This window comes from Nothobranchius furzeri, chromosome 12, assembly GCF_043380555.1.
Source record: "Nothobranchius furzeri strain GRZ-AD chromosome 12, NfurGRZ-RIMD1, whole genome shotgun sequence".
Taxonomy (NCBI): Eukaryota; Metazoa; Chordata; class Actinopteri; order Cyprinodontiformes; family Nothobranchiidae; genus Nothobranchius; species Nothobranchius furzeri.
Window position 1 is genome coordinate 26231762 of NC_091752.1, and position 14904 is coordinate 26246665.

The 14904-nt window shown below is 38.8% G+C and overlaps 1 protein-coding gene across 3 annotated transcripts in view; it reads left to right on the forward strand.

Moving 5' to 3' along the window:
* Window positions 1–255: 255 nt before the first annotated feature.
* cfap36 (cilia and flagella associated protein 36) overlaps window positions 256–14904 on the forward strand; it is an 18481-nt gene continuing 3832 nt past the window's right edge. For all 3 annotated transcript variants that reach the window (XM_015944631.3, XM_015944633.3, XM_015944632.3), the window contains exons 1-5: window positions 256–575; window positions 802–866; window positions 988–1089; window positions 14630–14744; window positions 14815–14902. In XM_015944631.3, coding sequence (XP_015800117.3) covers window positions 470–575; window positions 802–866; window positions 988–1089; window positions 14630–14744; window positions 14815–14902 — 476 coding nt within the window. In that variant the 5' untranslated portion in view covers window positions 256–469. The remainder of the gene's footprint in view (window positions 576–801; window positions 867–987; window positions 1090–14629; window positions 14745–14814; window positions 14903–14904) is intronic.

Consider the following 14904-nt stretch of genomic DNA (forward strand, 5'->3'; position numbering starts at 1 on the left):
CGCGTGCATGTACGAAGACGAGAACTCGCATGCGTGTTGCGAGAGATGGAAATGACGGTTCAGGTAAAGACAGATTTATATTTTTACAACTTGCGAAGATTTTGTACTTTAAATTTGAACGTTTCAGACATGGAGGAGTATTATTGCCCAGATTTGGAACAAGTCACGCCCACGTGACCTGTGACCCTTGAGACTAACCTGGACCTTACGTAATGGTTCCCACAGCAACCGATTTGGCGTCACTGCTCGACTTTCAAATTCATGACTACGCGTTTCCCTTCGAAGAGATTTCAGGTCCCACATCAGACAAAGAGGCACCCGCGGTGGACACATGAGGACATGTTTATGAGGGACGGTCCACCTCTCGTTTTTCCCCGTTTAACCGCGTCTTTGCGGAGCTGGACCTGAGGAACGTCTCCGCCGTTGTGTGGCTAGGTCTGTTGTTGTTAGCCTTCGTTGGTCGGCCAACATGGCTGAGGACGACAGCGAGTGGATAGTAGAGAGTCTCGTGGGCTACCTGGGAAGTCCCGAATGGGTCACTCCTGTCACGGACTTCATGGAAAACAAATGCACAGGTGAGACGAGCTTTTGTCTCAGTCACAGCTGCTGAATGAACAGGGCGGCTAAGCTAACGCTAACTGTTAATGCTGTTGTTTCTACACGTTTAACGGCCGCGTCTCGTTTGTTCGCTGTGTTTGTGACTGATTTTGATACTTGACATTAATTAACATTTGATCAACATGTGGTGCAAATAATCTGTCTCTTCTGTAGACAAAAAAAAGTTACTTTTTAATGTTTCAGTTTTTGATGATGAAGATGAAAATAAGTTGTCATATACAGAAATCCACGAGCAGTATAAGAAATTGGTGAGTAAGCTGCACACTTTTTTCAACTTAGCAATTTTTTAGTGCAAGGCCTCAACATTTCTGATTTCAAAACAGCGTATTAGTCAAGACTGGGCTGCTGAAAGCTGCTTTACTGTTGTAGGTGGAGAAGCTGTTGGAGACCTACATGCAAGAGGTTGGCATCAACGAGCAGCAGTTACTGGGTGCATGCGCCTCTCCCTTTACCAAGTCCAGATCTTTGCAGGTATTTTGAGTTCTTCTCTGCACACCACTGTCAGCCTGCCAACTAACCTGAAGAGCTAAGAATGGGATTTGCTTACATAATACCTTCTTCTCCTTTAAGGACTTTTTCTGCCGAATCAGCAAAACAAAAAACTAGTTTGCAGCCACAGACTAAAAGTCAAGGAGATAGCAAGGTTTATTTATAAACAAAAACATGTTTTGCATTGTTAAATTGCAAAGTATTTAGTTTGTGCTAAATTCAGGAACTGACTTAAAATATTAGCTTTGAATTTCATTAAAGCACCACATTCGTCAAAAAGACAAGAAACATGACCCTAACTGGGAGTGAGACTAAATCATAAAAATGTATTTTAGGAGAATTTATGTATTTAAAATAAAAATAAGAGATTGAATTACAACAAATAGGCAGATCAGCAAGCATAAAACAACCATAAAAAACAATTTAGAATTGCAGAAATATGCACAATAGCAAAAGATTTTGTTTGAAAAGGAGAAGTGTTGTATATGTTTTCTACCTCTAAATTAAATTAATGCATTTACAGTGTCTGTTGTTAAAAAGCAAAGTATCCTACAGATTTCTTTAGTTTCTTTGTAACGAAATGCTTTCTGTAAATTATTTAGTTTAAGGATATATTTTACTGTAAAAATGCGCAGACATTAAATATTTCATCATGTGCAACATGCGTCATGATCAAGAGGTTTAGCTAATTCAAAGAAGCACCAGCCAAAGAGACAAGACCAAAAAGAAACAAAAAAATCATGACATCAGAAAGATGTCTAAAATGTATTATTGGTTATTGCATCTAGGGAAAAAAGTACATTTTCTGCAGAAAATTTCAAATTCCCATTAAAATATTTTATTATTATATCAACAGCAAGTAAGAGACATGGAACAAACTGGACCAGCTTATTATAAACAAATAACTGAAGATCACAAATAAACACAATAAATCAAAACGCTAAAGGAAATCCTAATTTAGGATGAACTGAGGTTAAAACACTTTGTGATCTAATGAGTCAACACAATCCAAGCCTTGTACTAAAGTCTTAAGAGATGCTCTTTTTTCTTTAGGTTATAGTTCATGGTACGAGATGTGAGGTGTGATAAAAGGTAACAGCGCAGCTACATGGTCTAGAGCAACATTCTGCAAGATTTATGGTTCTACGAATAAACTTTATTCACTTTCTTACTAAAAATAATAAGTAGAGACACAAAATCTACTTCCATTGTAAACATTTTAGGTTATCACACTCTTATCATAGATAAGAAAAAAGAAAACTAGCTCTGCAAGAAAATTACTCTTGCCTGTTTAGAATTATGCAAAGCTTTTGCAGTTTTTCCCGTGTTTGTAAAATGTTTCTTTGAAATTGCCCACAAGAGAAAGGAAACATTAACTTAGTGTAATACATGTAAAAAAAATAAATCATCAGGCTGTCATATTTTAATGCATTTAAATTAGGCTAATTTCAATTGATGGTCAGGCCTACTACATTTACAATGTTGAAAAACAAAGTTCTGGTTATGCTAACATGCTAACAAGTAAACAAACTATTAGCGGTAACACTAAACCTGATCGCTTACACTATATTTAATCCATGTGTAGTCATGTTTTGTAAAATCCAATATCCTCCACTGTCCATCTAGGAAAAGTACTGTGGTAAGCACTGTCTTGTTTTCAGAAAAAAATAAAAATAAAATAAACGAATCTAATGCATTGTGAAGCACATTCACAAGCATGCCAAGCCTGTAGGTGGCAGTAGTTCCCCAGATTGTTGGCGTCTTTGCCAAAAAACATTTTTTGGAATAAGTAGGTGGAAGCCAATATCGGTCATCAATCGTCCTTCACGTGTGCTCTTCTACATAGAGCAGTATTTGAGTTTCTAAAAACAAGTGATTGTAAACACAGGTCACCCGTGATTTCATCATGTCAGAGCATTTTTGTCATGGGCAGTGACAATACGAAATATATTTATGTCCACAAGCAAATGCTGACAACGGGGATTTCGCAAATCTTCACTTTTGTCTGAGTTTTTTGAAAGAATCATTTTTGTGCCATTTATCTTCACTGTTGTGAGGAGGACAGGCCAAACCGTAGAAAATATCCTTGCTGTGTGGCTATCCCTGGCTGCTAGTGTACAGGGTCTTAATCAAGTCAGGTGCAAAAATGTAGAGGCCGACCGATATGTTTTTTTTTAAGTCCAATGCCGATACCGGTTTTTAAAGAATTTTGTTGCCAATGGCCGATATCTAAAACCGATTATTAAGGCTGACATATGTACATTTTAGCAGCACATTGATTGTGAAAGACAACTGAACACTCACTGTGTGCAATAGAAATTAAGTAAGTCAATACATTTCTTAATATTTATTAAACTTCAAATATAAAACAAACTCAAAACAATGTGTCCTTTGGGTCCTTTCTTAGTCTAGTAGTGGTTGGCCACACCGGTGCCTAATTAATTAATTAAAAATTTTTTTTTTTGGCTCTTAAAATTAATTTCTGCCGATATAGGAAAATTTGACTATATCGGCCCGATATATCGGTCGGCCACTACTAATGACATGAGACCTTGCTCTAGAAACAGCAGCACTGAGGAGACAGGAGGCAGAACTGGAGGTAGCAGAGATGCAAATGCTGAGCTTTTCTTTATGGGTGATGACGATGGATAGGATCAGCAATGAGACCATCTGAGGGACAGCTCATGTTAAGTCCAGACTGAGATGGTTTGGACATGTCCAGAGGAGAGACATCGATTACATTGGTAGAAGAATGCTGAGGTTGGAGCCACCAGACAGCAGGTTGAGAGGAAGACCTACAACAAGATTAATGGATGTGATGAAAGGGGACATGAAGTTAGTTGGTGTGAAGGTAGAAGATGCAGAAGGTGGGACTAAATAGACACCTGAAGGAGGTAAAAGTTGTTGTTTATAGCTCCAGATGTTCTTGTCTTCTAAAGTGGTCAGCCTGTCACATTCCAATTTCTTTTGCTTAAATGTTTAAAGCGATTCCAAGAATGGCTTCCGTTCCGACTAAGTTTTTATTTTTGCGCCATCCAGGTGATTCCCAAAGACCTTAGAGTCTGTAGACATAACAAAGTTTCATTCCTTAGGCTGAAAGCAACTTTCAGCTAGAGGCAGAAGCCTGTGCTGTTCTTCACCAACTCCACAGCAACACTTCAATTCAATTCAGTTCAATTTTATTTATATAGCACCAAATCACGACAAGAGTCGTCTCAAGGCATTTCACATAATAAACATTCCAATTCACAGTTCATTAAGCCAATCAGAAATAATGTTTCCTATATAAGGAACCCAGCAAATTGCATCAAGTCACTGACGAGTGTCAGTGACTATACAGCAATCCTCATACTAAGCAAGCATGCAGCGACAGTGGAGAGGAAAACTCCCTTTTAACAGGAAGAAACCTCCAGAGAATCCTGGCTCAGTATAAGCAGCCATCCTCCACGGCTCACTGGGGATCGAGAAGACAGAGCACACAAACACACACACACACACACGCACGCACGCACGCACACACACACACACACACACACACACACACACACAATAATGTGTCTATAGTTCTATTGTGATGTCTTAGTAAATATTCTGTTTGGTGAGATCAACTTTATTGTATTTATCCTAGTGGATCTCTAATTAAATGGGTAAACTAGCAGTAACACGTCCAACGTCAAGGAAAGCAAAAAGTTATTATCAGGAGAGGGAGAATGTTTAAGTGGTTAGCAGCAGTGTGCTAGACAATAGCCCCCTCCATGAGGCCACCACAGCTCAGCAGAACATCGTTGTAGCTTCTTCTGGGGAGAAAAACACTTAGAGAGAAATTAAAGTTAACAGCTGAAATTGCAGAAAATAATACAGTTAAAGAGCAGATTGTAGAAGAAAGTAGTAGAGTGTGAAAAGTGGTCAGTGTGTCCTCCAGCAGTCTAAGCCTATAGCAGCATAACTACAGAGATAACGCTGGATAATCTATCCTATTTAGATGGAGGCATGTTGGAGGCAGGACAAGGGAGAGCCGTCTTTACCGACTGTACACTCCACCTCCCTCTACTCCCCCACTTGTCCTGATTTAGTCTAACATCAGATTTTAACCATAGGCCCTATCAAATAAAAATGTTTTAAGCCTATTCTTAAATGTAGACAAAGTGTCTGCCTCACGGACTAAGGCTGGGAGCTGGTTCCACAGGAGAGGAGCCTGATAACTAAAAGATCTGCCTCCCATCCTAATTTTAGATATTCTGGGAACCACCAGTAGACCTGTAGTCTGAGAGCGAAGTGCTCGGTTAGGAACGTATGGAACAATCAGATCACTGATGTATGATATGATGGAGCTTGATTGTTAAGAGCTTTTTATGTGGGAAGAAGGATCTTAAAATCTATTCTGAATTTAACAGGTAGCCAATGTAGGGAAGCTAAGACAGGAGAGATATGATCTCTCTTTTTAATTCTCATCAGAACTCTAGCTGCAGCATTTTGGACAAGCTGAAGACTTTTAACTACATTCTGTGGACTTCCTGAGAGTAATGAATTACAGTAATCCAGTCTTGATGTAATAAATGCATGAACTAGTCCACTTGTCAAAACAAGTGTGCTCCAGGAAACCTGACTTAACATTTCACTGATGTACTTTGTTTAATTTAAAGATTTGGGATTTCTATTGAAGGCTCATTAAGTTGTCAAGAAAAATCTCAAATGATGAGTTTCTTCTAGCCAGATAAGTCGACTAGTTCTGAAATTGTATTTGTTTGCATATTCATCTCATGTAAACCTGAAGTTTTGCTGTGGAGTTGGTGAAGAACAGCACAGGCTTCTGCCTCTAGCTGAAAGTTGCTTTCAGCCTAAGGAATGAAACTTTGTTATGTATTGTTACGGCTTGACCATAAATTAGATTTGGCACTGACTAAGGATTGTGGCACAGCCGTGCCAGACTGAGTTCAGTATTTAGTATCAGTCCTTGGGTGACTCAGATCTTGTTAATTACCTCTAAGGTGAATAGTTACTGGCTGCAAGGCTTCTGTACCAGAAGTTGCTTTTTGTTTATCCTAAATATTATAACAAATGTCAAAGTCCATCAAATCACTGGCAACCTTTTTTATTAACTGTTTTGAGCCTAAACTAAACTATTGATGTTTTATAAGCTGTAACTAAGAAAGTGTAGATCTTTATGTAATTCTCCCATTTGCTGCAAGATTTCATCAGAAAATATTTAACTTCTTTTGTATAATGACTAGGGATTAGGGTAGACCCATACATCAGGCCAATATTTACCATTTTTTATATATCATATCAACTGATATACCTCTTTTGTAGAGCCAATTTAAAAACAAAACAAGCACATCAGTGGGCAGCCTTCCTCTCCAATGACATCATTTACCTGAAATCAGAAATTGATTAATCCTTCAATTGAAGTTCTTTCTTTTCTTGTTTTTAAATTAGAGAAAAGTTGTTTGCAACCAGAAAGACGGGTGCAGCTGTAACCAAAGCATAATAAATATGGTGATCAATCTTTTTTTTATCTGAAGTAGGTTTTCTTGCACAGAGTATTCCTCCAGTGTTTTTACCACTTAAAGAGACCTGATCAATTGTTTTCTGCAGCTTCTTCCAATAAATACACAGTCTTAGTTATGTTTAGTTAGGATTCACGTTTTCAATATGTTTTAACTAAATGAAAAAATGAGTTTGAGGCTGAGAGAGGATAACACAACACTGTGGAGTTGAACAGATCTGAGCTGGTGCTCTGTTGCATCCTGCTCTTTCTGCATCTTAACCCACGAAGGAGGAAATCAGAGAAAATATTAGTTGTTCTGTAGCAAATAGTAGTTACCGTGCATAAAGCAGCATCAATAGTTTGTTACTGCGACCAAATTGTGTGTACATGTATATTTATATTCCTGAAAAACATCTGCTTAAAAAGCAAGTCACCCCCAAATCAACTTTTTTTTTGCTGATAAACTATATAAATTAGTGTCTAATCATGCTGTAGACACATGTAGTCAGAAGTTTGGCTCTTTAGTGCATCTTTGTTAAAATTTAAATATTCTGCCTAAAACTGTCGGTGTTGCACCGTCTTCAGGAAAAAGATCTACACTGCATTTGAATTTAAATCTGCCACCGCTATTGGCTAAGAGGTACACTATGATGTTAGCTGGTACGATGTCAAAATGTTGTTGTGGTCCTGTGTGTGTATTTGTTAGCGGCTCTGCCCTCTTGGTCTGCCAGGCAATAGAATTTATTGCGTTTTTCAAACATGGAGTGGGAGTGGAGTAATACTCTGGTAGGGGGTGACTTGCTCTTTAAAGGTATGGAACACTGATAAAACATTTTTAATGATTATTTCTGATTATAATTTGTCACTTGTGAGAGTTTCATGCAGGCCGAACATGAAATAGTCTCCTACACCTATCTCCTGCATTAGCTGTTGAAAGAAAGTAGATGGTGAAACTCTAGGATTTGAAGGTTTAAGGTTTGTGTGAAAAGACGTGAAGGACTTTCACCAAACTGGCGTCATCAAACTGGACAAGGAGAAGAAACTGGCTGGGTTTAGCTAGCTTCCCGTCCTTCTTCCAGGACGACAGAAGCTGCATTAAATGAAAACCACTATAAATGTGGTCATGTGTTATGTTACAAGCTACCAAGCCACCACCAGGCCAGCAGCAGCTACCAGGATTACTGCAACTTCTTGTACTTTGGAAGCGGACCTGAGGAGAGAGTTTGAATTTGAAGGTGAAGACTCACCGACTGAGAGCCTCTCACCAACTGAGAGCCACCACCAGGCTAGCAGCAGCTAACAAGCCACCACCAGGCTAGCAGCAGCTAACAAGCCACCACCAGGCTAGCAGCAGCTAACAAGCCACCACCAGGCTAGCAGCAGCTAACAAGCCACCACCAGGCCAGCAGCAGCTACCAAGCCACCACCAGGCCAGCAGCAGCTACCTAGCCACCACCAGGCCAGCAGCAGCCTACAAGCCACCACCAGGCCAGCAGCAGCTACCAAGCCACCACCAGGCCAGCAGCAGCCTACAAGCCACCACCAGGCTAGCAGCAGCTACCAGGCCACCACCAGGCCAGCAGCAGCTACCAGGCCAGCAGAGCTACCAAGCCACCACCAGGCCAGCAGCAGCCTACAAGCCACCACCAGGCCAGCAGCAGCCTACAAGCCACCACCAGGCTAGCAGCAGCTACCAAGCCACCACCAGGCCAGCAGCAGCCTACAAGCCACCACCAGGCCAGCAGCAGCCTACAAGCCACCACCAGGCTAGCAGCAGCTACCAGGCCACCACCAGGCCAGCAGCAGCTACCAGGCCAGCAGAGCTACCAAGCCACCACCAGGCCAGCAGCAGCCTACAAGCCACCACCAGGCCAGCAGCAGCCTACAAGCCACCACCAGGCTAGCAGCAGCTACCAAGCCACCACCAGGCCAGCAGCAGCCTACAAGCCACCACCAGGCTAGCAGCAGCTACCAGGCCACCACCAGGCCAGCAGCAGCTACCAGGCCACCACCAGGCCAGCAGCAGCTACCAAGCCACCACCAGGCCAGCAGCAGCTACCAGGCCAGCAGCAGCTACCAAGCCACCACCAGGCCAGCAGCAGCTACCAGGCCAGCAGCAGCTACCAAGCCACCACCAGGCCAGCAGCAGCTACCAGGCCACCACCAGGTCAGCAGCACACTACAAACCACCACCAGGCCAGCAGCGGCTACCAAGCCACCACCAGGCCAGCAGCAGCTACCAGGCCAGCAGCGGCTACCAAGCCACCACCAGGCCAGCAGCAGCTACCAGGCCAGCAGCAGCTACCAGGCCAGCAGCGGCTACCAAGCCACCACCAGGCCAGCAGCGGCTACCAAGCCACCACCAGGCTAGCAGCAGCTACCAAGCCACCACCAGGCCAGCAGCAGCCTACAAACCACCACCAGGCCAGCAGCAGCTACCAGGCCACCATCAGACGATTCTGGAATATACCGTAGGCCAATAGGCCCGGAAGCCCAGGTTTTACTAAGCACTAATTGCTAAAAAGGAAAAAATACCAGCAACCAGCATCTGGGTAAGCCACAGGCTACAGGCATCAACTCAGGAAGCTGGGCTAAAGGATTCAACATCAGCAATTAGCATCTGGGTGAGTCATTGGCTACAGGCCTCAACACAAGCTACCAGCTACAAAGAAACAGGTTTTAACTGCTGATAGCAACAGTTTTTTAAGATGGGACCAAAGAGGATTAATAATGACGAAGTGGATGAAATTAAAAAATCACTTGACTTTCTGGCTGAAGAACTTACAACAGTCAGGCAACAACAGAAAAGTATTATGGATTTGGTACAAGAAGGAAAAAAAACTGAAACAACAAAATGTTGAGAAGGACAAACAAATCTATATTTTGCAAAAACGAGTGGATGAACTAGAGCAATATTCAAGAATAAATGATGTTGTCATTACAGGAGTTGATATAAAACCTAGATCATATGCTCGAGCAGTAGCAAATAATAATGGGGAGGAACCAACTGAAACAGATATGAATCATGTGGAAAGGCAGGTAACAACTTTCTTTCACTCACAGGGTATTGAAATCAGTGAGAACAACATTGAAGCATGTCATGTTTTATCAAGTAGGAATAGGAAGGAAAAAGTGTCTGTGTTAATGAGATTTGTGAGCAGAAAGATGAAAAATTCACTCCTTAAGCAGGCAAAAAAGTTGAAAGGAACTGAGGTCTATGTAAATGAGCATCGGACAAAGTATAATGCAGAAATTGCAAAGAAAGCCCATTTTCTGAGGAAGCAGAAAAAGATCCAGGGTACCTGGACTGCAAATTGTAAAATGTTTGTTAAATTGAATGGAACTCCAGAAGAAGCAAAGATACTGGTGATTAAAAGTTTAGAAGATTTGGATCAATATCAGTGAAAGAGATGATGGGATAGAGGAATGGAATGTGTAGATTCAGAGGTGTGTGTGTGTGTGTGTGTGTGTGTGTGTGTGTGTGTGTGTGTGTGTGTGTGTGTGTGTGTGTGTGTGTGTGTGTGTGTGTGTGTGTGTGTGTGTGTGTGTGTGTGTGTGTGTGTGTGTAGAGTTGGGGACAGCTTACATCAACAGGACCAGGAGTATACTTGAGCAATCAGATATTACGTAAGTTAAAATATGAGGAAAATGAAATTTCATTTAGAAATTGATCTTTCAATGATATTTGGGTTTTGAAACATGATTAGTGTGAGGGAGATTAGAAATTTACGATTAACAGGATGACAAATGAACTACATATTGACACAAATATAGGCTGTAAAGAAAGGTTTGGGGATTTTGACAGCAATATTGATGAAATACATGAATGTAATTATTACAATGAAGAACAATTCAATATGAAGATGAAGTCAGAAAATAGTTTGACAATGGCTCATTTCAATAGCAGACGCTTATATGCAAATTTTGACGCCATCAAGGAATATATAGCATAATTCAAGAAACCATTTACTGTCATTGCCATATCAGAGACATGGATAACACATAAAAAGGAAGGAAATTTTGAATTGCATGGATATGACTTTATCCACCAAGACAGAATAAGAAAAAAAGGAGGAGGGGTGGCACTTTATATTGACAAAAATCTTAATTACAAAAAAGTAGAAATGATGACGACTACTATTGAGGGAGTGATGGAATGTGTAACTGTAGAAATAAGCATGAAAAAAAAAGAACATATTAGTAAGCTGTATATATAGAACACCAGGCTCTAAGATTGAGACATTTAAGAATAAAATGGAGGAGATGTTTACAAATTTGTACCAGAAGGGAGTGTTTATTTGTGGAGATTTCAATATAGACTTGCTAAATCCAAATAAAAACAAAAGTACAGAAGGATTTATTGATATAATGTATAGTCTAGGTTTATTTCCATTGATAACCAGACCGACTAGAATAACATTACACTGCACTACTTTAATAGATAATATATTCACTAATATAACGGAAGAAAAGGTGGAAAGTGGGTTATTAATAAGCGATATGAGTGACCATCTACCGGTTTTTGCTTCTTATGACTGTCATTGTAAAAATGAAACAGAAGAAACTAACTATATGTATAAAAGAATGAAAACAGAACAGAGGTTAAATAGTCTTAAAAATGATCTATTAGAACAAGATTGGAATATTGTTTATGAAAAAAAGAAGTAAACCAAGCATATGATACCTTTTTAAATATATTTAAAAGTCAATTTAACAGAAACTGTCCAGTAATCAAAAATATTCAGAGGAATAAGTATAAAGAAAAACCGTGGATGACCAAAGGTCTACAAAATGCATGCAATAAGAAAAACGCACTTTACAGAGAATTAAAAAAAAACAGAACGACAGAAGCAGAACAAAAGTACAAAAGATATAAAAACAAACTCATAAATTTAGTGAGAAGCTGTAAACGTGAATATTTTATTAAAAAGTTAGAGCACAATAGAAACAACATAAGGCATCTGGAAAGTATTAAATGGTGTAATTAGGAAAGAGACGGGGAATAATAACTATCCACAACATTTTATAGAGAGAAAAAATAATATTACAAACATGAATGAAGAAGTGGATGAATTCAACAAATATTTTGTAAGCATAGGATCTAAATTGGAGGAAAAAATAATAGTTGATGAGATACAAACGGATGCCACAGAGTATGTTGAAAGAAATAAAAATTCTGTTTTTTTAAGAGCGGTTGATGAGAAGGAGATTTATGAGATAGTTAGAAATATGAAGAATAAGACCAGTACAGACTGGAACGATACTGACATGAAAACACTGAAATGTGTGATTGAGGGCATTGTAAAACCATTAACACACATTTGTAATCTTTCTTTTCAAAAGGGTTTTTTTCCGAATAACATGAAAGTAGCAAGGGTAATTCCTATTTACAAGACAGGAGATAAGCATCAATTTACAAATTATAGACCTGTGTCAATACTATCACAATTTTCCAAAATATTAGAAAAGCTTTTTGTTAAAAGATTCAATAATTTCGTTGATCAATATGAGTTGCTGACGGAATGCTAATATGGCTTCAGGAATAATAGGTCAACAGTCCAGGCACTGATTGATCTTAATGAGGAAATAACAGAATGCATTGACAAAAAGAAGCATGCAATAGGGTTGTTTTTAGATCTGAAGAAAGCTTTCGATACAGTAAACCATGACATATTGATGAGAAAAATGGAAAAATGTGGTTTCAGGGGTATAGTATTGGACTGGATAAAAAGTTATTTATCAAATAGACAACAATATGTGCAAATAAATCAACATAAATTAGGACTAAGAGAGATACAATGTGGGGTTCCTCAAGGATCAGTCTTAGGACCTAAACTATTCATAATGTACATAAATGACATTTGTAGGGTTTCACAAGTATTGAAGTTTGTATTGTTTGCAGATGACACAAATGTTTTTTGCTCGGGTATGGAATTGCAACAGGTCCTGGATGTGGTCACACAGGAAATAAATAAATTTAAAAAATGGTTTGATGTAAATAAACTGCCACTAAATTTGGAGAAAACAAAATTTATGTTGTTTGGTAATGAAAGCAGATACAATGAATTAGATATAGTAATTAATAATGTAAAAATTGAGAGAGTATATGAAATAAAATTTCTTGGGGTGGTCATAGACAGCAGAATCTGTTGGAAGCCACACATCAAATATGTTAGGGGGAAGCTTGCACGGGGCATTGCTATATTGGGGAAAGCTAAGTATATTTTTAATCAGAAAGCACTTTATATATTATACAATATGATGCTACTGCCATATTTGAGCTATTGTGTAGAGGTCTGGGGAAATACGTACAAAAGTAATTTACAAACAATAACGACAATGCAGAAAAGGGCTATTGGATTAATAACAAATGCAGGATATTTGGATCACACAAATGAACTTTTTATTAAAAAGCGGACAATGAAGTTCCAGGACTTGGTTAAATACAAAACAGCACAAATAATGTATGAAGTAAGAAATAAATTAATGCCTGCTAATATACAGAAACTGTTCACAGAGAGAGAAGGAGGATATAACCTGAGAGGGACACTAAACTTAAAGGTCCATAAGTTTAGAACAACAGATGTGTATCACAATAATAGGGGTTAAATTATGGAACAATTTAGAAGAAGAAATCAAAGTAAGTACAAATATAAATGTGTTTAAAATGAATTATAAAAAACATATTCTGAACAAGTATATAGTGGAAAATAGATGATTTATGTAATTGTCCTTTATTCTAAGGAAAAGTAAATATGAGCATCAATTGTAAAAAGATGTGGGGTATTTTTTCTTTTTTTGTTTATTTCCATATGGTTTGATGGTTTTTGGTGACTTGTACCATTTTGTTTGTTTTATTGTAGGTTTTGTGTTACATTTAGTAAACAAGTAAAAATTACTTTTATAAAGGGGTAGGGAAATATAAGTTTCGACTTCAGCCTACTCCATTTCAGACAGAGAAGAAGAAAAAAAGGGATGATGATATGTATTTTTTCTGTTTGTGTTTTTTAAAAAAATGATGTATGTTTTCTTTGTTTGAAATAAACTAAACTAAAAAAAACCTGACAGAACTACATCTTTGTTAGGTTTGTACTGTGGCAGAGCAGAAGCTAATCGTTAGCATTAGCGACTCAACCACGTGACAGGCTTCAGTTATTGGTGGGGATAAAACATCAATGTCGCAGAGCAATGGGAGTCAGTGGTAGAGTTGTGTTGCTGTTAGCCAATCCGAGGCAAGGTGTCCAAATATTAGGAAGTAAGACTTCAGAGCTTGCTGCAGCAGATTTGTCTGCTAATAAATGCTCTAAAACATTGTCAACAGACATTTCTTTTTATTTATCTGTTTTATATTTTATACATTATTAATTTGTTTGATTAACTTTGGTTAAAATGTTTGATTTAATACTGTTCAGAGCACAAAATTAAGATTCAACATTTGGTTAAATTCAGTGTTCAAATACTGATTCAAGTTCAGAAATGCTGTGCATCCAACGTTTAGTGAGATTTTAGCTTGCAAATTGGGTGGAAAACGGCTATATATCAGCCATAAAAATCAGCCCAAAAATATAGCAGTACGTCTTAGTCATGGGCTGACCCTACGTATCGGCTTCGGTATCGCCATTCCAAACCATGAAGTTAAATTGGAAAAAAAGTGAAGCTCAGCTCTAAGCACGCTGGATGCTATAAAAGTCTTGTCAAGCTGCAGCCTAGATGCAGGATTGACTCTTAATAGAAACAGGAAGCCAATGTAAAGATTAGCCTTAACTTTCACAGTGTTTGAAAACATAGCTTACTTTACGAGGTGATAGTTAAATGCTTTCATTTACACCCCCTTCTCATCCAGAAAAGTGACTTTCTGATGAAATAAAATAATAAAAACTCTAAAATAAAGATTTGTATGAAGCATTTATTTCCACACAGTATCTTTTCCCTTCATTACAATAATCTTAGAGTGTTTTAATTTTTTGTCCATCCTTTGTGCATCTCAGCTCATCTGCCGCATGGCATCTGGTTATTATTATTTTTGTTTTCTAGTCTGTGTTCCAGCCAATTTTTGCTACAGATGACTTCCAGATATTTCGCTCCTTAATGGTTCAGAAGAACATGGAGCTGCAGCTTCAAGCTCTCAGGGTCCTGAAAGAACAGAACGGTGGGTTGGAAGAACAAACCCAAACTACAGTTTTCAATGTGGACCCTTTAACTAAAGCTGTTGTGTGCAGGAGCCCTCCCAGAGTGTCTGACTGACGGTGTCGACGTGATGACTGAGTTGGAGCAAGAAGAGATGAAAATCCTTGAGCAGGTTCTTAAGT